The sequence below is a fragment of the Lissotriton vulgaris genome, unplaced genomic scaffold (assembly GCF_964263255.1).
Source record: "Lissotriton vulgaris unplaced genomic scaffold, aLisVul1.2 SCAFFOLD_640, whole genome shotgun sequence".
NCBI classification, from domain to species: Eukaryota; Metazoa; Chordata; class Amphibia; order Caudata; family Salamandridae; genus Lissotriton; species Lissotriton vulgaris.
Window position 1 is genome coordinate 614,474 of NW_028243475.1, and position 26,654 is coordinate 641,127.

Sequence of the window (26,654 nt, forward strand, 5' to 3'; positions counted from 1 at the left end):
GACGTGGACAAGGTGTTGGTATGGACTGAATTATGTGAAGTTAATGGTCCAAGATTGGAGATGCGAGCTAAGGTGGTAGCAGGTAGAGTCCACTTGCCTTGATGAGCGGTGAGTTGCGAGTGGGAGTATTGAATGGGAGAAGCAGGGTGAATGGCCTCTGGTCTCGGTCGGTCACGGACGGGCGCAGACGGGCTTTCCTTAGGCGCGCCCGCTGCGCTCGTCCGCTGTGCTTCCTGGGGAGGCACATACTTATGGAATAGTGATTAGATGGGCGATTGGCGTGGCCTCCAAGGGGGGCGTGGCCTATCGATCGGTCGAAGCGCTGGCAAGCGTTTTACACGCCGGTTTCTGCTCAGCGGAGGGTCCGCTTGTCAATTGCAGAGGATTGGGGTGAGTGAAATTCAATTTAAAACACAAGAGAACACAAGAGAACAATTTTAAAAAGTGAAGCACTCTCCCGGCTTTCCGCCTCAGGAGTAGCGTGTTAGCAGGTGGAGACGCTAATGATCAGCGTCCCTTTTATGCTGTGGGCGTGGCCTCCAAGGGGGGCGTGGCCTATCGATCGGTCGAAGCGCTGGCAAGCGTTTTACACGCCGGTTTCTGCTCAGCGGAGGGTCCGCTTGTCAATTGCAGAGGATTGTGGTGAGTGAAATTCAATTTAAAACACAAGAGAACACAAGAGAACAATTTTTAAAAAGTGAAGCACTCTCCCGGCTTTCAGCCTCAGGAGTAGCGTGTTAGCAGGTGGAGACGCTAGTGATCAGCGTCCCTTTTATGCTGTGGGCGTGCCTCCAAGGGGGGCGTGGCCTATCGATCGGTCGAAGCGCTGGCAAGCGTTTTACACGCCGGTTTCTGCTCAGCGGAGGGTCCGCTTGTCAATTGCAGAGGATTGGGGTGAGTGAAATTCAATTTAAAACACAAGAGAACACAAGAGAACAATTTTTAAAAAGTGAAGCACTCTCCCGGCTTTCCGCCTCAGGAGTAGCGTGTTAGCAGGTGGAGACGCTAGTGATCAGCGTCCCTTTTATGCTGTGGGCGGTGGGCGTGGCCTCCAAGGGGGGCGTGGCCTATCGATCGGTCGAAGCGCTGGCAAGCGTTTTACACGCCGGTTTCTGCTCAGTGGAGGGTCCGCTTGTCAATTGCAGAGGATTGGGGTGAGTGAAATTCAATTTAAAACACAAGAGAACACAAGAGAACAATTTTAAAAAGTGAAGCACTCTCCCGGCTTTCCGCCTCAGGAGTAGCGTGTTAGCAGGTGGAGACGCTAGTGATCAGCGTCCCTTTTATGCTGTGGGCGGTGGTCGTGGCCTCCAAGGGGGGCGTGGCCTATCGATCGGTCAAAGCGCTGGCAAGCGTTTTACACGCCGCTTTCTGCTCAGCGGAGGGTCCGATGGTCAATTGCAGAGGATTGGGGTGAGTGAAATTCAATTTAAAACACAAGAGAACACAAGAGAACAATTTTAAAAAGTGAAGCACTCTCCCGGCTTTCCGCCTCAGGAGTAGCGTGTTAGCAGCTTACTTATGAACAAAATAAGTTTCAAGCAGATAATCAAAACACCTAATGAGTGTAGTGTTTATTGTCCAGCCGGACAAGAAGCTTTAATTAAGCGTATTAATTCAAATAGAACAAAAATGTAAGAGCAACAAAATAACAAGTGGGCACAGCCATGACCCACAACATATAAGACAGAACAACGAAAGCAATGGCCAAAGGACAAAGCTACAATAGGTCTGTGAACTTGTATTCAGTAATTACAGACATGAATTTTCAAAAACCACAACTTTGCTTTTTTACAATATTTCTGTATCATATTGCATAAGGGTTTTTTTTCTTAAAGTCGACGACGTTTCGATGCCTATTAAATTGTGGGCTTCATCATCAGGGCATGGAAATAATCATTGTTGTCTTTTAAATACTTTCACTGAGCCTTTCTACATTGGAAAAAATGAGGAAGGAAATTTAGGCATGTTAAATTAAGATTGAGCTTCATTGCTGTGTTTATAGAAGTGGATCTTCCGTGAAGGTGAAAGTGCCAAGCATTCTGCATTTCACTTAGTGCCTAAACAGTTAATTGTGGCCTCAAAGTGAGAAACATCGTTCGTTCAAAGCTCCAAGGTGACTAAAACACCTGTGAAAGGCCGCGAGGGGTAGCTGAATTAAGGCAGTAAAAAACGATCGGTATAGTTCAACATCGGGGTGTTGGTCGGGCGAGTGCAGTGACATAGCATGCACATTGTTGGTGCAGACATGGGCGGCACGATTACTTTCCGGATCTAGAGTCTTATACAGTTCCTACAATAAGTGCGGACATGCACGAATGGCGGCGATTTAAAAAAAAGGGTGAATATGTAGAAGACGGCACATTTCCTAATATAAGTGCAGACATACATGGAGACAAATGGTGGCGATTTATAAATTGTAAAAGTGTCAAATACGGTGCAATTCAAACATTAAGTGCAGAAATACACGGAGAGATGGCGCGACTGAGTGGGGCGGGTTTGTGAGAAGTGAGCCTCTCGTACCTGCGGGCTTGATGACATCGCAAGGTGAATTACGGGATAGAAAGTCAAACGTGGTGGTATCTAGGGGAACAAGGAGGGCAATTAACTCCTAGGCCCCGAGTCGTTTCCGGTAATAGCAAGTGGTTCGTGAAGATTAAAAAATAGTTACCGGTGGGCAGCCTAGTTAGAGAACAGCTCCTCTGTGGTCAAAGTCTGCCCTGGAGCAAGATAGCCCGTTCTGTGGAGGGAGAGTTAATAATAGTTAATGGAACGAAGATAGTATAAATCGCCGCCATTCGTCTCCGTGTATGTCTGCACTTATATCAGGAAATGTGCCGTCTTCTACATGTCGATGTTGGACTATACCGATCGTTTTTTACTGCCTTAAGTCAGCTACCCCTCGCAACCTTTCACAGGTGTTTTAGTCACCTTGGAGCTTTGAACGAACGATGTTTCTCACTTCGAGGCCACAATTAACTGTTTAGGCACTAAGTGAAATGCAGAATGCTTGGCACTTTCACCTTCACGGAAGATCCACTTCTATAAACACAGTAATGAAGCTCAATCTTAATTTAACATGCCTAAATGTAATGCCTTTTCTCCTTTCCTTCCTCATTTTTTCCAATGTGTTTTATGATCTTTTTTGTTAAGTAATGTAGAAAGGCTCAGTGAAAATATTTAAAAGACAACAATGATTATTTCCATGTCCTGATGATGATGCCCACAATTTAATAGGCATCGAAACGTCGTCGACTTTAAGAAAAAAAACCCTTATGCAATATGATACAGAAATATTGTAAAAAAGCAAAGTTGTGGTTTTTGAAAATTCATGTCTGTAATTACTGAATACAAGTTCACAGACCTATTGTAGCTTTGCCCTTTGGCCATTGCTTTCATTGTTCTGTCTTATATGTCGTGGGTCACGGCTGTGCCCACTTGTTATTTTGTTGCTCTTACATTTTTGTTCTATTTGAATTAATACGCTTAATTAAAGCTTCTTGTCCGGCTGGACAATAAACACTACACTTATTAGGTGTTTTGATTATCTGCTTGAAACTTATTTTGTTCATAAGTAGGGACCACTGTTCTGTAAAATAGGGCCTGGATGCTGGCATTTCCCTGTACTGACGCTACCTCTCTGCCTGCCTAGCTGGCGCTATTCCCCTGCGGGACCACATTGATCTGTGGGGGCAGCCCTCAGATGCTCCAGATCCCTCAGTCGGCACAACAATCGGGGAGCAGGGGCCTCGCCGAAGTGTCTTGACTTGGCTCCCCCACCTCCTTCCCTCTTGAATTGGATTTTTTCTGACTGACTCCTGCAGGGAGGTGGGTGCTAGCCATGAGGAGGGGGGCGGCTGCAGTTGAGGTACCACAGCACGATCTCCAGAGCTGTGTTACACAGCTGGAATGCAGGGAGGATGACATGGAGGGCAGATCCTGGAGTAGCAACGTCCGAGTGTTGGGACTTCTGGAAGGGATTGAGGGACTGGACCCCATCATGTATCTGGAAACCTGGTACAGATCCTTCACCCCAGTCTTGGACCTCTCACCCTTTTCTCCCTTGAGAGGGTGTTCTGTGTTCCAGCATGTTACTCCTCCAAGCTCTACTTCCCGTCCACTGCGGGCGAAATGTCTTCATTTCAAAGATAGGAACGCGGTGCTGCATGCTGCCAGACAGAGTGGACCTCTCCAAGTGGAAAAGAAGCATGTTATGCAGTTTCCTGACTACACTCGTGCCTTGCAGTGCCAGCAATCGTCCTTCTTGGAGGTAAAACACTACCTTCCCCAGGAGAGAATACAATATTCATTGCTGTTTCCAGTGTGCCTCAAGATAATCTTTGACGGCGCCGCCTCCTTTTTCACTGACCCGGCAGAAGCGTCGGACTGGGTCAATCAGCACTCAAACAAACTTAGACTGTCAGATGCTGGTCGTACTCTGCAAGCACGAGGATCCCAGACCAAGCAACAACACAGGAGGGGAACTCAGTCACGCATGAGGTCCCTGACCAGTTCTCCCAAACTGGAGCAAATCATGTCTGATTGCAGAAATGAATACAAAAAACAGAGAGAGGGGTTCATAGGGAAAAAGAGATTAAAGACCTACTACAGGTTCACTTCCCCAGCTTCATAGCGTAAATAACAAAAAAGAACCTGAGAGGTCTATTAGCCAAAAGAATTGGCCAGGGCTGACATGTATTACACTACGTCAGTGGGTGCTTCAGTCACTATGAAACACATTTCTAAGGAAAGAAAGAGAGCAAGAGCCTCGTGTGTAAGAGATGCAATCTCAAATATCTAGTGCTAACTCAAAAACTGGTCAACAAAATCCAGAACAGCTTTTTATGGAAAACCATCAAACAAACCAAGTGATCAGTCATATCATTTGGCCGTCCACACGTTGACCAGGCTGGTTCTTAGATCATCTAGACACTATGCCACACAGTAAGTTGTTAATACTGGAACAGGTCCACAGTAGGCTATGGACCACCAATTGTTGGCCAGTTTATGATGGTTGAAGAGAAAGTGGTGAAAGCACAGTGCAACATAACAGAAAAGTGGTGGATGTAAAATAGGGTGATATGTCTAAACAACTCTTTAATGGGAACTAGGCACACCCCCTAGTTAAAAGAACATGAACAGTGCAAACGACAGTATGGAACAAATGACTGTCGTACTAAGGGCCAACATGTTTCTGCCTATCGGGCAATACGTCCCTTGGCTTTCATCAGGGCCACTGCTCTTAAACAGTTGCTTCTGCAACAGGTGTGTGAAACAAATACCTCACCAACCTAATCAGTGAGAAAAGAAGAAAGAAGAAGGAAAATGGTAAATTCAGGAACGATACAACCTGTACCTACACTTATGTACTCATCCTCCTTGTCAAATGGATACTCAACGTGATCTAAAGAAAATATGAATCTGTTACTCATATTGGTACAGAGACTTGAATGCCTCAAAAACGCACGTGCTCACAACATCTCTTAAATATATTAATTCAAACATTGTCAGTTTTATTGCTCACCCAGAATGACAGGGGACTGGACCTCACCTCACCTGGACCGTGCTCAGGTATACGAGGCCCCGCACTGTGAAACAAAAATGTGCAAACAGGGGAAGGCATCAAAACTCTTTATGTAGAATCTAAGGATGCCTATCTCCATTCCCTGCCGGATTCATCCTATTTGTCCACATCTCAATTCAATGCCAGAACAACCCCTATGTACTGGTCTCTAACCCCTAGACTAGCATTGAAAAACCGCCGGCCTAGCTCCTCAAAAGCATGTACTACGTCTTAAAAACAAAGGGGCATATTACCAAGCAATAGCGATAATTATCGCTATTGCTTGGTTAGCGGGAAAAAAATATTGCAGCACACCGAGGATTTTTACCGCTGAGATACCTTGATATTATCAAGGTTTATCTCAAAAGCGGTAAAAATCCTGCGAAATGCATGAATATCGCTGAAAAATCAGCGATATTCATGCATTATCGTGACAATGCTCTTAGCCATGTTATCCACCTTCCATTGGATAACATGGCTAAGAACTGCTTTTAGCAGGCGATAGCTTTTGGAGATATTCGCGCTTAGCGTGAATATTTCCAAAAGTTGCTAATAGGAGTTAGAGATGTTAGCGACTGTTTTCAGTCGCTAACACCTTGGCACGCCCACTTTGCATGTCATTAGCGATAATTATCGCTGACATGCAAAGTGGGCCCCTAAATGCCCGCTATCGCCTACAAGCTGTCGCTAACTGGTGTTAGCGGCAGCTTGGTAATAGGGCGATAAAATTATCGCCGCATTAGCGGGAAAAAGTCCCGCTAATGCGGCGATAATGCCCTTGATAATATGCCCCCAAGTTGTCTATCTTAGAGGTGGTGAACTATGCTGGAAACTTCACTCCTTCACTCTAAGAATTAGTTAAATTACTCCTGATCAATCCTAGTAGCAAGAAAAGTCGATATAACTGAGTGGCCAGATAGCCTGCTGTCTCACCTGTCCGTCGGTGCCACCAAACTTTCCTGAGGCTTTGGGGAGGCACCGGTACAACGGTAATGTGCGTATAAGTACTCTAGCAACAAAAGGGAACTACTTTTCTTTTGTGCATACATGTCACCTTCTAACTGGTTAATTCAGCTTGTATGGTACTTAGTTCTTACCCTCGATTATGTAGCACCAATATCAGTGCACGACCCCGGTGTCAGAGTAAATATAACGGTTTTGTATAGTAGTGTGATGAAACCTTAAGAATGCTCAAAAAGCGGGCGTATGGATCCTTCCGCAGAACTACAGAATGACGGCATCGCAGCCATACTTGTAGTCCCGGATGCAAGCGCGCTTTAGGTGCCCTCGATTGTAATGACCAAACCAGTATAAAAACAGTACAACAACAGGGTGTCAAAATAAATAAGACAGTTGGCTGCGTCGTTGAGCAACCTTAAAGCATACTCAAAAAACGGGCATATGGATCCTTACCAGGAACTGATAATGACGGCAACGCGGCCATGTGTGCGGTCCCAGAGGCAGGCGCGCTTTGAAATACAAAACTATTGATAATGTAAGACAAGGCGGTGTCCATTATCATCTGCAATAGACTTCGTAAAAATGCTCAGACACCAGGCGTATGGATTATAACAGGAACTACAAAATGATTGCAGAAATGCCCTGCACGCTGCAGTGGACCTGGGACCTACTTCTTTGGCCTCAGACGATGAGAGGACCCCCCACATTTTCATCTCAGAGGAGGATCCCAAGTATGGACACCCCCTATAAACCTCGTAGCAGGTTCTCTAGACTTTATAAGTGTGGTCAGCCATTTTCATACATATAGTGTCCATTCGTCATTACACAATGGCTAACTATATATTGGCTGTGCGGAACCTGGGCATATTTGGTATCAAACATTTTGAAATCATACCTCAACACAATTACTGGTGTTGGAGGTATGATTCCATGCACTGGGTGGCTCCTCCAGGAAGCCCCCAGTACTCCCAGTAACAGCCTTCCAGGGTCTGTCAGCAAGGTAGTGCTGCTGTTGACCCCAGGCACGGTTCTACACTCCTGTTGCTGAGCTGAGCTCGAGCATGGGAAGGTATAACAATAGATTTCCTCCCACAGGGAGGTGTGACCACCTCCCAGAGATGACTCCGTATATTAGGCATGGGTGGGGTGCGCTTGCCAGTGCCACCAGACTGGTTTGGAAGGCACATTTGGTGCCCTCCATGCATACTCCAGTTGGAACCAGTTCAGGTAGCCCTTGGCTCCGGCTCCGTCATGAAACTGGACAAAGAACATGGGAGTATCCTCCCCTCTGTCCAGCCCCTCCTCTAGGAGAGACCCCTGAATCATTCCAACCCTTTCCCTAGGGTACTTAAGTGCTTACCTGTGGGTGGCTCTTCAGATTCGTCATGGGACAAGATTCAAACCTAAAACCACTTCAACTTCGACAGGCTGGACACCTTGGACTTCCCTGGACTTCGTCTGGAACCGAGACTGCACCAAGGAAGACTCCAGCTGCTCCTGGTCTCACTGTTCTGCAAGTCTTCTTCGTCACCTGTGCTTGTATTTCTTTTAAGTTCCTCTCCAGACCTTTGGGCATCAAGGACACTCAGAGTAATCTCCCATGGAGTGAAGGAGTCACTCCCCTGCATCTGCAGGCACCACAGCAAACCTGACCGGTCTGCTGCTCCTGATGTCCCACAGACTTTGAAAGGTTCAGCAAGTTTGAGGCCAGTATCCCTCGTCTGAACCGCTGGAACAAAACCTCTGTGTATCGCGTCAAAATGCCGTTGCTAAGGCTTGTTGGCTCTGTACTCCAGAGATCTTCTGTCTACAAGAAGCTCCAGTCTCCAGCATCTCTTCCCGACAAGATCTTCGTCCTCACCTCATCCTCTGCACCGTGGGCCGGTGAGCTGCTTGAGGTCCTCTTGTGACTCCTGTGCCTTCAGCCTGTGTGTTCCCTTGAGGATCTTCTTTGGCTTCAGTGGGCTTCCCTGCTTGCTTGGGGCCTGCTCTGACTCTTCTGCAGTTGTTGAGTCCCTTGGAACTTGCTGGTCCCAATGTTGCTCCTTTTTCATTTATGTCTGTTGCTGCTGCCAAGGCTTACTTCTGCTCCTGCTGGAAACCGACACCTCTGGTTTTCGACTTCCGATGTGGGACAGTCCGTGAATGCCTGGGCAACACAGCTGCAGCAATACGTTCACTGTCATCAATCCTGCATCTTCCGTAATCTGTGGTCATTGCTCTTCCATGCCTCCTGGTCACCTCCAAGTTGCATAGACTCTGTCCCATCTGCTTTCAGGTTCTCCTCTTCAAGAATCCACCCTTGGATTCCTCTGGACTCTTCACCTTTGTCGCCAGAGGCATCTTTCCTGAAGTCCTCCATTGTGGTCTACAGCAGTTTCCGACGTCACTTCACACCTATGCACCCCTCTTCCCTGGTGTAGGTATCCTGGTTCCTGAGGTATCCACTGATGGGGTGACTCTTCAACCTTCTGTCTTCCACAGGGTTTCTTCAGGGTCCACTGGGAAGGGTCCTACTTATCTTATCTTAAAGGGGTTTTATATAGTGCTCTGTCACCATACGTTTCCTGGCTCTGATTGGGTGCTGAGAGGTGTGGAGGAGGGGAACTAGCCAGACTGTGTGAAAAGACTGGTCTTCAGGAGTTTTCTGAATTCCAGAAGGGAGTTGGAAGATTTGAGTGAAAGGGACAGCGGGTTCCAGAGTTTGGGAGCCAAATGCGCAAATCTGCAGCCACCAAATTTTTTGAGCTTAATTGGGGGTGCAGCTAGGAGTTGACGATGAGAGGACTGTAAGTTTGCGTACTGGACAGTAGGGAGTGATTAAGGATTTAAGGAAGGCAGGAGAAGTTCCAAACACAGCTTTGAATGTCAGGCAGCCGATCTTAAAAACAGCCCTCTGCTCAACCGGCAGTCAATGGAGTTTGCGGAGTAGTGGTTTCGCAGACTGCCATTTCGGGGTTTTATAGTCCAGTCTCGCCGCCTGGTTCTGCACAATTTGAAGCCTGTGGAGAAGATATTTGGGTAGGCCATGGTACAGAGAGTTAGAAAAATCCAGGCGGGAGAGCACCAGGGCAATCAGAACTTGTATCAGGGCCTCAGGAGTGAGGAGATGGGAGACTTTCCTGATTTTTCTCAGCTGAAACATGCAAGATGACATAACAGCACCCACCTGAGGCTTGATGGAAACTAAAAGACAGTCAGGTAGATTCATCATTGAAAAATCGGCTCGCAAAGGGCCAGATTCTGAGAATCTGGCCCTTTGCGAGTGCAATTTTTGCATTTGGGATTCATCATCCCAAATGCAAAAATCGGTAATTGCGAATTCGCTAAATTGCGAGGAATTACATTTAAGGAATCTCTATTTGAGATTCCTTAAATGCAATTCATTAACCATTTTTAAATTGCGAAATCGCAATTTCGGACCGCTATTTACCGCGAGGTCAAACCTCGTGGTAAATAGCGAAAACTTAGAAAAATGCTTTTAAATGCATTTTTCTAAGTTGCATGTTGCACACACACATGTCCTTTGGACATGTGTGCGCAACACCAATGTAGATTACATTTCAGGGGTGCTACAGGGTGTCCTTTGGACACCCCTAGCACCCTTGAAATCGCATCCTTATTTGCAATTAGCAAATTGCTAATCGCAATAAGGAATAACTCCCCATTCATTCCTATGGGCCTAATCGCAAATAAGGAATGTGTAGGAATCGCAATTTATTTCGCGATTCCTACGTGAATCCCGTTTTGCAATTCCTTAATAGTGATTCCTTAATAATCGCTATTAAGGACTCGCAAATCGGGACTTTGATGAATCAGTCCCAATATCTTGTGTTTCTCCACAGGAGAGGTATTTGGAAAAACAGCCTCTAGTTGTCCAAATTTTTCAGCAAGCCAATAAGGTAATTCATCCTTATTCTGTGGTTGCTTGCCCATTACTGAATTAACCACAACGTGAATGATAGTTACACCACCAGGTCCCGCAGGTTGCGCAGCAACGCCAGGTGGTCCCACTATTTTTGGGGCCTCTTGCTACATGCCTTTCATCCCATTTCTTTTTAGATTCATGCCTCCTGAAGAGGAGCCTTTGGCTCGAAATGCATTGGGGTGTTTCCTATGAAATGATGCATTAATCATATCTCGACACCTGTGACTATATGGCTATCATTGCAACTTATTCATTGGACGGAATCTTTGATCATATGATGAAATATGACTTGTCCTACTGATTGAATTAAAAATCAGAATTATCATGAAATTACCTTTGATTACTTTTTTACGTGCTCTAACGCAGCAATTGACTTTGCCTTCAGGAGTTCTCAAGCTTATATCTTTACACTCGTAATGTCCCCAGCAACCATCCCTGTGTGCCATGCCCACAGAACCCACTGCCATGGCATACATCAGTCACCCCTCTAGCTGGGTGCCCTATGCCACTGGTGTGGGCACAGATGCATGAGCCCTGTGCCCCTACAGTACCCAGAGCCATTCCTGGGCACTGTAAGTGCAGTGATGCCATTAAGAGTATATGGTGCTGAGAGGTTGTCATTACGAACTCCACAGCACCATAATGGCTACACTGAAGACTGAGAAGTTTGTTACCAAACTTCTCAGCACATTAAACCTGCACTGATGCCAGTGTGTGATTTAATGTAAAATGCACCAGAGGGCATCTTAGAAATGACCCCTGAAAACCGAACCTACAATCCACGTCTGGTCTGAGTGACTGCCACACAGCAGACATGTTGCTTGACCCCCGGGTGGAAAGCCCCCCGCTCTCCTGGGCCTGCAACAATGTATATCCTGGGCGAGGTGCTAGGTCTACTCCCCCAGGATGGGCAGGGGAAAGCTTCAAAGGCATGCCACCTCTGTGAGCTTCTCCAGACCATTTGCTGTAATCAGCAACTGGCCCCCACCAGTTCCAGCCCCACTCTCGCGGGAAACCCCACATCAGGAAGGGGGGTGTGCCAGCCTGTGCCAACCCCACCCCTCAGGTGGGACAGGCGAGGTGAAGCATGACCCCGGGCTCCGGCCATCTTGAAGATGGGGAGCCCTGCCCCATCACAGCTAGGCTCCTTCCCCCCTCCCACAGGAGAGGAGCAGGCTAGGGGGTGTACCCACCCCAGGACAGGGACCTATTATTTCTTGCCCTTGCCCTACCTGTAACGCTTCTAAATTTAGTATTTAGGGGCACCCTGAACCTTCCTTCCTCAGATCCCGATAAGAAAAGAAGAAAGAAGATCAAGAGGAAGAAGACCCGCAGTGCAGCTGCTAACAACAGGACGACACCCACTGACTTGGCCCCAGCACTACCGGCCTGTCGATACTGGAACCTGTTTAGTTCACTGAGCTGCATTGGAAGCTGGCCTTCTTGAGTTAAGGCACTGCAGCCTCTGCAAGACTGTAGTAAGAGGCAGTTTCCCAAAGTGCTCTTCGATGGACACAGAACTTTGAATGTGACTCAGCTTTTGAGAGCTAGTCATGGTAGGGCCGTTAGTATGAATGGGTAAGCGTGATAGGATATGCAACTGTTGATTGGGGAGTGAATAGATCTGCATGATTCTTTAAAAAAAATGTAATTCCTGCAAGTGTTTCGCAGGAAGACTCAGAGGGTGAAATTGTAATGATCTCACCCAGACCTGGCAATCGCACTTTCTTGTATTAAATTGAAGGCGGCAGGCTGCCTCCGCTGCCCAAGCGAATTTGGTACCCTGTGCTTTTAATGAGTGTTTCGGCTTGAAGGGTTGAAAACAAGGTTGTATGCAAAGGTAAGACCCACGTTCGCTTTGCTGTGAAGCGGGGGCTGGCGACTGACCTAGTGATTCGGGACCACATCCACCACCACCACATCCACCACCACCACATCCACCACATCTACCACCACATCCACCAGATCCACCACCACCACCACCACATCCACCACCACCACCATCAAATCCACCACCACATCCACCACCCCCACATCCACCACCACCACCACATCCACCACCACCATATCCACCACATCCACCACCACCACATCCACCATCACCACATCCACCATCACCACATCCACCACCACCACATCCACCACCACTGCCACATCCACCACCACCACCACATCCACCACCACCACCACATCCACCACATCCACCACCACCACATCCACCACCACATCCACCACCACCACCACATCCACCACCACCACTTCCACCACCACCACAACCACGGCATCCACCTCCACCACCACCACATCCACCACACCTACATCCACCACCACCACATCCACCATATCCACCACCACATCCACCACCACCACATCCACCACATCCACCACCGCCACATCCACCACATCCACCACCACCAGATCCACCCCATTGGCCACAATCACCACATCCACCACATCCACCACTCCCACATCCACCACCACATCCACTACCACCAAATCCACCACCACCACATCCACAAGATCCACCACATCCACCACCCAATTCCACCAGCACCACCACATCCACCACCACATCCACCAGATCCACCACATCCACCACCACCACATCCACCACCACCACCACATCCACCACCACACCCCCCACCTCCACCAGCACCACATCCAAAACCACCACCACCTACACCACCACCACATCCACCACATCTACAACCACCACCACACCCACCATATCCAGCACATCCACCACCACATCCACCAGATCCACCACCACTACATCCACCACCACCACCACATCCACCAGATCCACCACCACCACATCCACCACCACCACCACATCCACCACCACCACCACATCCACCACCCCTTCATCCTCGACCACCACCACATCTACACCACATCCACCACCACATCCACCACCACCACCACATCCACCACCACCACATCTACACCACATCCACCACCACATCCACCACCACCACATCCAAAACCACCACCACATACAGCACATCCACCAGCACATCCACCACCACCAAATCCACCACCACATCCACCAAATCCACCACATCCTCCACCACCACATCCACCAGATCCACATCCACCACCACCACATCCACCACCATATCCACCACCACCACATCCACCACATCGAAAACCACCACCACATCCAGCACATCCACCACCACAACCACCACATTCACCACATCCAGCACATCCACCACCACATCCACCACCACCACATCCACCACCACCACATCCACCACCACATCCACCACCACCACTACATCCACCACCACATCCACCACCGCCAAATCCACCACCACCACATCCACCACCACTGGCTCTGTGCGTGTGTGTGTGTATGTGGCTCTGTGTGTGTGGCTCTGTGTGTGTGGCTCTCTGTGTGAGTGTGTGGGTGCAAATGCAAAATATCTTGCATGTGCGAGAGATTAAGGTATTGGCATTGTAAATGACAATGCCATTTATTTATCTGTTTTCAAAACCAACAGATAATTTAAAAAAATCTCATTTACATTGACAATGGCTCTAACTTTTGCAAAGGCCAGACCGTTGCATTGTAAATGCTTGTTACCTTTCCCATTGAATAACACTGAGCACCCTGCACCCAGCCGCCCGAGTGCCCCTGGCAGCGCAACCTGTGCCCTATCCTACTTCCCCATTTGCCCTGAGCAAGTGACGCATTTGTTACCAAAATCCAAACAAGGCCAAGGGAGTAACAGATGTTAATGTATCTTTAATACTGTGTACTATCCCACCAATATCTAAGAAAGGGCCAGTGGATTTAGAAAAGTGGCAGGAGTATCTTAAGGCCACAGTGTCAGGGGGTTTGTGAATAGGATTTATTTGTTTATGTAGTGTACTGGTGATGATTATTCTTCTTCTCCTGTGTTGCATAATTTTTATTGACTGTGATATTGTTTTTCTTGTGCAATGAACTGTTATTCACTCGTTTAAATTTTACTGTACTTGTCCAAAGAATTCTCTTTGGATTTTTAACTGAATTTTGTGTAATTTCGTGTAACCAGAGGTTTTTTATTTTACAAAAAATAAACAGACTGTGAACGTTCACTTTTTAGTGTGGAACTCTTTACCTATTGTTCCCCTCTGTGGGAGAATTTGGCCCGTGTTAGAATGCTAGAATGAAAGGCCGTATGAATGGTTAGAATCTATATAGCAATATAGTAAACAGTTATTGCAGTGCTATAGTGCATACCCAGGGATTTCCCTTTGACCAAGTGACCAGGAGCCCAGCTCCCACAGCTGCGTGGCCTGCTAGCCAGCAGCCACCAACCGGAGGCCCCGTGCCCCTCGTTGGATAACATTTGGCCTAACTACCTCTGCACCCGGCCGCCCCTGTGCCGCTGAGAGTGAACCAACTGTACCTACCTGACCCTGGGGGACCCCTGAGTCTATGCCCAGAACCCTAACTTCCCCAGCCGAGTACTCACCTGGAAACCGGTAACTCACTTACCTGCCATTGGATAACATTGACCGGTTTGACTCGTAAAAGTGTGAAGTTTTGAAAACTTGAAATATTCCCATAAAATCAACCGAATTCCGAAGTACTCACCTGTGATCAGGAGAGAAGCCAGTACTGCATCTTGTAGCCCAGTACTGAACCGAAAAAGTCATCCTAGTCGGGGTTACTAGTAACTTGAATTTTCTCCATAGGAATCCATTGTGTCCTTTTCTGTGAAATTTCTTTGGTCTACTTTTGAAAACTTGAAATATTCTTTAAAAATCGTACCAAATACTGAAACGTAATTACCTACCTGTTTTAAGTTGAGACCCCAGTGCTGGACCTAGGAGCCCAGTACAGGATTACAAAAGTAACAAGATCGTACTTTAACTGCAACCTGAATTTTCTCCCATTGAATAACATTGCCAGTTTTTCATTGAAATGTTTCTAAGTGTGAACTTTTAAAATAGCTTTATATTTCTTAAAAATCACTGCAATAACAAAACCGTTTTTACTAAACTGTTTTCAGCTTAGATCCCAGGACTGAATCTAGGGTCCAGTCCTGGAACTACCAGAGTAATCTACAAAGTAATCAGCTGTATTTATAGAGAAAACCCCATTCAGCTCAATGCTAAATTGTGTGTAGAATTGAGTTGCCTACTGTAGCCCCTGTACCTATTTTGTTTACAAAATAGCTTGCCTTTCTGCAAAGTACTCATCTGAGACCTCTCATATTGAGAACAGTATATTTTTTATACCTGTTGGTTCTAAAAATAAAACAACTATATCTTTGATATAAAAACAATTGGCCTGGAGTTCAGTCTTTGAGTGTGTGAAACCTTTTGCTGACTGAGTGTGTACAACAAATGCTTTACACTGTCCTCTGGTACTGCCTTACTGCTCGACCAAGCTACCACTTTAGAGAGTAAGGTCACACCTGGCCTTAACCTCCATTATACCTCAGAGGTTTGTGGAATTTATACACCCTGTACCATATCTTGGTCCAGGATATATAGAGCCTCTTCCTCACACCAACCTACCAAGTCAGTACCCAAAATCACAAACCGACTAGCTATAGTGTCTCATTTGTTCTCCTACAAAGATCACGGAGCTACAAATGATTAGACAACACAGAACACAACACTCCCGACTCTCTCAGGAATCGCGGAAGCAAGACATACTCTTTCGCTCACTCATTCGTACTTGTCCACAATGAGAATAGGCAGAGTCACTGAACTAGTTCAAAATGTTTATTTTAACTATTGTGCTCTACAATGCAGTATACGTGCCACTATTAGCAGCAAAATGTATAAACTCAGCACAGTTAGCATTGTAACAATTCCATAGAATACAAAGGGAGAAGTCATTTTATATGAAGAAAGTGAAAATAAGAGCCTTTAGGCCTGACCACCCTCCCCTTGACTAGAAGAAGTTTATTTTATAAAAAAAGGATGATCTCTGGGCTTTGACAGCAGACCCCATACCTTAAAGCCTGGATGTAAGGTTTACATCATAGGAACAGCTGAGCTCTTCTCCATGGAACAGCTTTCTCCAAGTGTGTTAAAACAATATACAACAAAGTAATATCAAAGCCCGAGACTTCTGTACTGCAGCTGTGTGTAGCATGTTATGTATAGATACTAGGGACTGACCAGAACAGAATAACAAGGGGCACTGTTTTTTAAATTTTTTTTAAATTTCTTAATTAACATTTTCCTTTAAGCAACATTAATACAATTAACATTTGCAAGTGCTAGAGACAAAGTCTTGATAACATTTTGAGCCTTCGTTGCCCCCAGCCGCCTTGATCCATTCAGGCGCTGTCCTTCTCTACCCACCCCCGCCTTCGCCGAACAAGTTGCAGATTGTTCTTCCGCTGCCTTCGCCCATGGACCCAGGAACTACGCGGCCATCGGCTTGCACACAACACTGCCTGAACCCGACAACCCTGTCCTGAAGACGATCCTGACTCACGGGGATCGAAACGCCGTCGACATCACAGCGCAACTCTATGGCGCATCTAACGTCTTTGGCTCTTGAAAAATGTTTGACACCATGATTTAAGTGACTAAAACCAAGTCCTGCGGAGCCACCACTGTATATTTCTCTGTCACCTTGCGCCGTTCACGCTGTTCACGTTCAGCACTTGCATCATCACCTTTCACCAATTGTATATATCACCACTCACCAAGTGCCTTTGGGTTGTCACATGATTTCCTCTGTACAGTGCTGCTTAACTGTATTTCCATGTGAAACGCCCTTTATTGAATTGGTGAATAACAAGCTCTTAAATCGTATGAGTCTCCTTGTTTCTTTTTTATGTAATGCTGACTGCATACATCATTGAACTGCCTTAAATTGATACCTGTCAGGAATTGTTTTTTATACATATCCTACACCCATCCCGACGTGGTTTATGGGTTTTACTCCTGTTGTTCTTTCACACTAACTTAATTCTCAGTAGTGTTAAGAAATTTACAAAAGCTGAAGTTAAAATTATATTGTCAGTATGAAGGCATCTTATCAGAGCTTGCCTGCAGCTCCTTATTTCACGAACATTAAAATGTCTCTTAAGAATGGATACTCTCTCAGCCTTCAGTTCAGGACAAACACAGAGGAGGTGCATTATGTTCTCTTCACTAAGTTTACATGAGTTACAAGTGACAGCAGGCATATCGATGTGCGTGTGCTCACACTGCTCACTTTTCACTAGTGGAGATGTTACTGCATGATGTCATGCCAGGTGAGCATTGTAGGGGAAGGGGAAACCTTTAAAGAGAGTCATTTTCTCTATGGATTTCCCTCCTCTTTTTGAAACTCAGGAGCAGCCATATTGTTGTGGTTTCACCAGGGCTTTAAGTGGAAGCTTTTTCAATATTATATACAAGCCATAGTTGCTGCCTATTTACCTTATGCAACCAACAACCATTGACAATAGTCCTGAATTGTTGGAGGTATGATGTTACTTGTTGTATCATATATCTAGATGCAATGACAGAAACAGCAAAATACAAGTCAGGGGCACACTATGCTAAGTACAGAATTTTAGCTTACATGTTTTTAAGCCACGCCCTTAATGCCATTGGCCACGCCCCTTTGAGGGACCGGTGAGAAATTGGCCTGGTATATGGTGCTCACTATTCTAGTGCTCACCTTGCACCAGTCCAAACAACCCTTATGGTGATGGTTGTAAAGTCAACCTTATAGACCAGCTATCCTAGAGGTAGCGTGGACAGAACAGTCTTAGGCTAAAAGACTCTTGAGGGCGTGTAAAGCCAGCTGTTTTACCATATGTAACCCCTTGAATATCAAATGAAAGGACACCACACAGGATATATATAAAATATATATCTATTTATTTACTAACACACTCCTCTGAACTCTTTATGAGGTCAGAGGCCAAAGCACATAACAAGTTATTTAGTCAGAATACGTTAGGTTGCACAATTTACGGTTAGGCCTTAGGGGCGAAGCAAACCATATATTAAGAAAGTGGTATAAGTACCACATCATGAGAAAATGAAAGGCCTAGGGCCTAGGGAATCGCTGGGGCTACACTATCTGAACCTGGCGCGTGCAGTGTCTTTACACACACCTGTGAGTCAATGCAAAGTCAATGGGAACTTAAGAGTTAGAAAAAGAAGGATTTAGGACACTTCCGGTTTTAGCTAGGAGGGAACAACTGAAAACCTAGACACTTGGATAGTCAATACCCTTGGGAGCACCGAAGTACTCGCGTTACCTCACCCACGAACGGCTGGTGCATAGGTGTGAAGATGTGTCAGGTTTCGTCGTTGAATCCTATGGAGCCTTGGAGAAAGATGCTGCAGGCGACCAGGAGGAAGCTGTCAGGGTGGATCCAAGGGTGGATCGAGGATGAAGAGGACCTGAAAGCAGAGGGGACAGAGTCTGGGTCACTAGCCAGTGACCGGGTGGAACCAAGAAGGAACCAGACGATGTCGAAGAGCAATCAGGTGCTGTCTTGAAGCTTGTCTTTGCAGCCACGCGGACCAGGAGGCGTCGACGATGACCAGGCGCTGGAGAGGAGCTGTCCCACGAAGGTTCTCGCAGATGGGGGGTCGACTGCCGGATTGGAGTCAACAAGCCTTGGCAAAGGCAACCCACGCAGGATTTAAAGTAGGCTTCTGGTGCAGACCAGCAAGGTCTAAGATGCCTCGCATTTGCAGGGAGACAAGGGCCACTCTGGAGCAACCAGACCAGCAAGGTGATTCAAAAGGATTGTCGTCACAGAGCCTACTAGCCAACGGGCCAGCAACCGGACAACGCGTCAAGCAGAACACAAGCAGAAGGGCCCCACGCAGAACTCGTGGAGTGTGGAGGGCTGATCTTCGGTGCAGGTGGAGCTCGGGTTCGGGTTTCTCAGTCCCCAGTGTGCAGCTTCGAGGTTGCCTCAGGAGCTGCATGGGTAGCAAGTTGCAGGTTTTCAAGATGTCCGGTGCCACGTGTCTCGTCGCCTCCACAGATCTCAGCTATGCTGCAGACGTGAAGAAAGGGTCAGAGAGGTCTGGAAGTCTGGGTCCTGTCAGGCTCTGTGCTCGGATTCCGGCGGGAACGTCGACAAAGCAAGCCGTTGATTTGCTGGATGGTGCCTGGTTGCCCAGGGTGGTCACTCCTTGGCCACATGGGAGATTCTTGAGTCTTCAGCAGAATGTCGAAGGTCCAGAGTTTTGTTTCGGGTTTCAGTCATGATCTAATCTAAAGTCTCAGGACTCAGCTCCTACCTTTATACAACTAAAAGGGGCTGGATTACTGACTAGGTCCCTCCTGTGGGTGGGACCAGGAAGGGGGGTGGTTACACTCCCTCTCCTTTGTCCAGTTTGGCGCCAGAGCTGGGACTAGAGTGCGCCAGCAACCGGTTTGAACTGGGGTATGCATGGAGCACCTAGTGTGCCCCAGGCAGTGTCTCATTCTATTCAGCCCTCTCTCTGTCCCAATACACAAAGTCCTGTCTGGGGTGGTGCTCGCACCTCCCCAGGCAGGAAACCTATTGTCCAAACCTCCGTGACTGGAAGGACTCCCAGCAACAGGAGGTCAGACTTGTGTTGCTGGCAGCAGCGTCCATTTTGTGACGCTGGGGCTCTGGTTAACTTTAACCAGGATAGTCAGCAGCAACATGTCTTCTCCCTCTAGAAGGGTGGAATGCTACCCCCGTCGCCAGAGTTGGCGAGGGGTAGTATTCCAAAGCGTATGACACCTTACACAACATGTTTGGATAAAGCCAGACCAAAGTTAGCATTAACCGCGAGGATTATAATGCACTTAAGAGTATATGGTATGGCGATATCATAGAACAGCTGTAAGGACATGGTTCCGAAAGCTGCAGGCAGGCTCAGCTCATGCTAGAGCACCATCTCACACATAACCAAGCACTCTGCCTCCAGGATTGTTAAGGCCTGATATAGTAGTGACTTATAGGTTACTATGTGTCTATATATAAGTAGGTATAGGAATACTATACCTAAACAAGGGGTGATTACACGACCTTGCCCCAGCTGAGTGATCAGCCAGTTGTGTCTATTTGAGTGGCCAGCCAGTGGTGGCAAAATACATGCTGCAGCCCCTGGTAGCCCTTGGTTACACCTATGCCCTGAGTACCTAGGGTACACTTCTACAGGGGCTGACAAGGTGAACCAATTCCCAATTGTGGATGTACCTAGAGTACATGGTGTAAATTTTGAGAGAGTGCATCTGTGCTGTGGGTCTGATTAGCAGGCCCACAGCCATATCTAAGTCGAAAACCAGTAAAGCAGAGCAAAAAGTGGGGGTGACCATAGGAAGCAGACCCTACTCTCCTACAGGACCCCCCCCAGTTTTTTCATCCCACTTAAAGCCCTGTCTACAACTCTTCTCGATACTAGGGGCGTACTTTGGATGACAGGATGGAATTAAACTCTTTAAATAACTCCAAAATTGACAGTCCGCGCCATACAAGCTTTGGTCTCCACAGGCTGCTCTTACACCCCCACCCTACCGATACCCATACCCTGCTGGGGTCAATCTGGCCATCTGTGACATCACAGAGCACGCTTTGTCGTCTTGGAATATGTGTGTGTGTACCCATGCCCACCTTGAAGACCTCTTATTGTTCAGACGCGCCATCAAGACTTTTCTATTCGTCTAGCCTGTATTATTCTGCTTCGTGGTTGTTCCATTCTTCGGCCTTTTAACTATGTTGTGTTTTGTGTACCTTGCAAAGCGCGGGACGCCCCTTTGCTGGGGCAGCTGAGCGCGGTATAAGTGCAGATAACATAACATAACATAACATAACATGCCTTAAGTTATATTAACCTACCAAACATTTAACTGTGAACACCTGAATGCAAAGTAAACAATCCACGAGTGGATTACAGACGTGTGGAACTGGGAAACCGGAGCGCTCTGGGGTTCAAAGGCAGCTCTCTATGCATGCTAATCATGGCACAAGTTCTAAAAAAAGAAGTGGGGGACACTGACGTCACGACAGGAAGTGTTGTCACGAAAGGTAGCTTGCACCATCAGACTCATTGCCTCCCCTCGCTCACCCCTTAGATGCGATTGCATCAGAGAAGCCAGTGCGTGAGCAGCTTTCTGAATGAGCTCCTCCGATCTCACCCCAGAGAGGCCAAAGAGTGAATGTGCGGCTCCATTTGCTCCAGTAATCGAGCTCCTTTTAAAATAATTGGGGGGGGGGGGAACGCCGTCCACCCACGCGGTACCCCGACACGATCTCTGATGCTTATAATCATATTTTTATAGACAGAAAGTGTACGATTTTTGCTTTGCGCTGGCTAAAAACTTCCTCCACTCATACGTTGTTAGTTCATGGGGAAAATGCATTTCCAGCCCCAATTTTGTTCCGTAAATCTCCCTCCAGTGTGTTCCCAAATGTTGGAATGTATGGAGAATGTACAGCCAGAGTTGCTGACTTTGGAGCTGTAGAACCAGGTACGAGCCTCAGGTCGGCTCAACATCCTGTGATTCTGGGCAAATCACTTATTTATTTATTTAATGTGATTTTCTATAGCGCGAACATTACCCGAATGCGTCAGAGCGCTTTACAAAAGAACCCGTTGCGATACATAAGGATTTAGGATTACATGAGCTACATAAAAGATACAAACAGGAAAAAAAATTGCAAATGTACAAGTTGTAAAGTCACACAGGGAAGAGATATAAATAGAAAAAATTGCAAATGTACAAGTTGTAAAGTCACTCAAGGAAGAGATACAAATGAACAGGGCACAAGTCCTAAAAAAAAGTGGGGAGACGCTGACGTCACAACAGGAATTGACGTCACGAATGGTGGCTTGCACCATCAAACTCATTGCCTCCCCTCGCTCACCCCTTAGATGCGATTGCATCAGAGAAGCCAGCGCGGTAGCAGCGTTCTAAATCAGCTCCGATCTCGCCCCAGAGAGGCCAAAGAGTGAATGTGTGGCTCCTTTTGCTCCAGTTATCGAGCTCCCGGTACAATAAGTGGGGGGAAGTCGTCCACCCGCGTGGTATCCCGACTCGAGCCCTGCAAATGGATAAATTCTGGGGGCCTCATTTATGAGAAATGACGCATCGCTGCGTGAAAGTAGCGATGCGTCACTTCTCAGTGCGCACTCCTTGCGACATTCCTGATGCGTCATATTTAATGTATGACGCATCATGTCGCAAGGAGTTACAGATACGTCAGTATTTCTGACGTATCTGTAAGCGCAAAAGTGACGCATTGCTGGAGTGACGCAACTCCAGCAATGCGTCCTTTCACATGGGGCAAGCTCCATGTGAAAGGGCCTGCGTCAGTCTTACGCCTGCTGTGAGGCAGGCGCAAGATTTTGACGCAACGGCGTCCTAAAAGTGACGCAGTGAAATCTCATAAATTTCAATGCGTCACTACTGAGACCCTTCCTTGCGTCAATACGCCCCCCCTTGCATACATTATACCTGGTGCAGGTATAATGTGGCGCAGGGGTTTACAAAGTGACGCATCTACCTAAATGCGTCACTTTGTAAATATGCCGCAACAAGGTGCTTTTTTTACGCCACTGGTGCGTCACAAAAAGTGACGCACCGGCGGCGTAAAAGTGACGCAAGGGCTCATAAACAAGGCCCTAAAAATCACTGGGGCTCATGTAAAACGCTCCAACACCTACGTCCTACGGGTGCAGTTTATACTATATAAAACTGCCCAAAAACAACAACAAAACAGGCGGACACGGGGATAACTCGATGCCTGTGAATGTGAGTGAGACTCGCGAGGATTTGTTTGCCTTTTGTGGCAACAAACCCGCCTGTCCCTTTGGAGTGCAATCTGACGCTCGCTCCATTCTACCCGCGGCCCGCCTGGCAAGGAGGGGACATTCAGAGCCCTACAGTCTCGTGGGTACGTTCTTTAATTCTGGGTATGTTCCCTCTGCACTTCAGCCCCGTCCCAGGCTCCCCACCCCGCACTGCTCCTCTTGTCTGAGCGGTGCCACGAATGATCACCTTGCCTTCCTATCCTCCCTCTTCCTCCCAGCTGTCCTCTCCGCTCCCTCCCGTTTGCCCTCCCCCTCCCGTGAGGACGGATCGGGTTTCAATCCTGAGCTCCGAGTCCCTGCTGTGTCGGAGAGAGGGAGGGAGGGACGAAGGGTCCGGATAGTGTGCGGGGAAAGCCCGGCACGCCGAGGGCGCCCTGACGGCCACGGGGACAGCCCGGACGGTGCGCGGGGAGGAGGAAGCCAGGGTTCACCGAGCGGAGTTGGGACGGGGGCACGGAGAGCGCCAAGCGGGCACTTCTTGTACAGTTCGTGCCAAGCGGGGAGTCCGGAACAGGAACTCTCCGACTCCCGGCGCGCCGGGGAGTTTCTGGGGCGCGAGGAAGGGGAAGCCCGGACCGGCAGTGGAGGAGTAGAGCCTCAGACTGGACCCTACAGACGACGGGGGGGCCTTGGGACATGTGAAGATGGCTGAGAGGTAAGCGTAGGTCTGTCTGTCCGGGGACGAAGGTCCCGTGGCAGATAGTGAGGGGGGAGGGATCGGTCACTGGCGAGGCACAGTCGTACTCTCTCTCCAAGCACACCACGAGGGGAATCGTAGGGGAAACAACTTGAAACTTTTATCTTCTCAACACGCTACAATTTTGCGCTTGTGCCAACCCCCCAGGCACCACACGTACTGCACTTTCCCTGCCCCCTTCAGGTTGGAAGTGGAACCCCTCTGACGAGGCTCTGTAGAGCCGTATTGTTGCTCTATCTCTTGCCTCCTGTTGCACTTCTTTGGAGTCCAAATATCCTCGTCCCCTTGGGGACTGTGCTCCCTTGTGCAACGAACATAGGGCCTTGTGGCCTACAACCGCCTGCACCCGTTTTCCCGACCAGTGGCCCCTGGGGCCTCTCTGTGTACTTTTAGGCCCAACCGGCCCCTCGTATCCACAAAGGTTTGTTATGATGGTTCTCTAATTGCATTGTTGGCCCCATTACTCCTTAAATATTTGCGAGTTACCATGGCCTTCTTGAAGTTTCGGCTTGAAGGTCCCCCTGTCGCTTGTGTTTCTTTCCCCATTCTCCAGATCCTGTGTGTCTTATCCCCCAACCCCTTTTGCCAGTTCTCTCACATATAGTGTGTTTGGTGCCCAGCCCGCCACCTTGTTTTATGGGTGTTCGCACTAGTCCGTTTATTTTTAGAGTCTCATGGTTCCTTTCGTTTATGGTCTCGTCCCATTTTGCATCTAGGTTTCCTTTCTTTCCTTTGTTACATAGGAACTTTTAAGGTTCTCCCCGTTTTATGGGACGTAGGTATACTGGTCATACATTTAACCCTCCCTGTTCCTATGCAGTGCGATCCACCCTAAATCAACCACTTCTTTTTAATCCTCCTTGCCCTCCTTCTGGTCCAGCGTGGCTTCCTTGAGTTGAATTCCTTGAATGGTCCACCTAGCATTTACGTATTTAGGGTTCCCAAGCACTTTCGCTCCTACCTCCTGGCTCCTCATAACATTAAGAACCCTACGCCCGCCCCCGCGACCTTCCAATTGGCTGTCTTTGTGCGTCCTCCCCTTTTTTGCCCCTTTGGTCTCGCTTTGATGCCTTTTGGGCTTCCATCCGAGCCACTATACATCTTGTGCCACTTTGCGTCTGGCCAGTGACATGCGTTGTCTGCCAAATCGGTCCACCTGCAGCCAGCTCTCCATTCTAACCTGGGTAAAAACAGAGTTGCAACAGTGTGTGCCTTTGGCAGGGAAATAGAGACTCGTCAATAAACACTACACAAAGCAAAATCAATAGCAACAAGCAGGCACTGCAAAGCCAAAGAGGAACTCTCCACTTTTGAGGACACCCATATTTGTGAGAGCAAGTGTTATTGTTGTACAGAAGGTATCAGTTATGTAAAATGTTAAAAATCTAAAGTTTGTTTAACAACACCATTTTGCAGCTCTATGGTGTAACAGTGTTTCTTTGTTACGCCTTTCGATATAACTTGTTTTTACGTCCTCTAAATAATCAAATTCAGAATTGGCTTTGCTTGCATTGGGATTTACAGTTGGGCCTCCAGGATGTATGGTATATTTAAAAAAAATATTTTTAGTCGCTATTTATTTTCATTGGTTCATTTTATTTACTTATCCATATTTATTTTGAGTTCTGTGGAAAAAAATGAAGTTGCAAACAGTAATGTTTCCACGTTTTTTTAACAACTAAAGGTTAGGATGTCTGGATTATATTACAAACACTACTCAATGCAACACTCACACAGTACACTTATATGAAAACATTCATATCATAGTAAAAAAAGAGTGCAAATGTTTAATTTATTTATAACGTTTTATATAGCGCTAGCTGGACCCGTGGGTATCAGAGCGCTTTACACACACAAAGGAAAAGAAAAAGAATTGCATAACATTGCTGTACATGAGAATGCATAAAGACAAAAGTAAAGACATAAGACTTATGTATCCAGTGAGGGGAGAAGGACGCAGGTGGCTGACACAGTCAGAAAACCACCTTCTTTGAAGGTCAAAGTGAGCGGGGAGTCTGCAAGGTTGTTGATGCCTGGTACGGTTGCCTTGGTCAGTAAAGTATTGGTTGAGAAGAAAGAGTTTCAGATCCTTTTTGAAGCAAGAGACTGAGGGGTTGCATCTGAGGTCGATCGGGAGTGCTTTCCACATTCTGGGTATGTTGCCAGAGAAGGACCAGTACTGGCTCGTTTTCTTTTTCAGTTTTGGAGGGATGAGCAGAAGTGAGTTGGTGCTTCTCAGACTTCTGGATTTCCCTGCTTCTACTAGTTTGCTGTTTAGGTAGTTTGGGGATTGGGTGTGAAGGGTCATGTGAGTGATGCAGGCCAGTTTGAAAATACATCTACCTTCCATGGGAAGCCAGTTGATTGTGAGAGGGTTGGTGAGATGTGTTCAAATCTTTTTACATCAGTCATGAGTCGGGCTGCCATGTTAAGGCCTGACCTTAATGGGGCTAGGTGAGCTTTTGGCAAGACTGTTAAGATGCCGTTTCCATAGTCAAGTTTAGAAAGGACAAGGAATTGTTCGATTGTCTTGAGATCATCTTGAGGAATGAAAGGTTTAATTTTCTTGAGGTGTTTTAGGGAGTAAAGCGCACTTTTTGCAGAGTTCTTTATGTGGTCCTTCATTGACAAGTTCTTGTCCAGGGTAATGCCTAGTTACTTTACTGAGTTGGATAGGACGAGGGAGCAGTTTAGAGCATCCAGCTCCTTGAGCCAGACTTAAATAGGTTGGTGGCTACTTT

General features: G+C 47.2%; 1 protein-coding gene across 1 annotated transcript in view; it reads left to right on the forward strand.

Moving 5' to 3' along the window:
* The first annotated feature begins 23,524 nt into the window (after positions 1 to 23,524).
* The window catches only part of LOC147668338 (rho GTPase-activating protein 39-like), a 343,470-nt gene continuing 340,340 nt past the window's right edge, over positions 23,525 to 26,654 (forward strand). Inside the window, exon 1 of the mRNA XM_086948589.1 lies at positions 23,525 to 23,871. Within this exon, the coding sequence (XP_086804715.1) occupies positions 23,861 to 23,871 (11 nt within the window). The 5' untranslated portion in view covers positions 23,525 to 23,860. The remainder of the gene's footprint in view (positions 23,872 to 26,654) is intronic.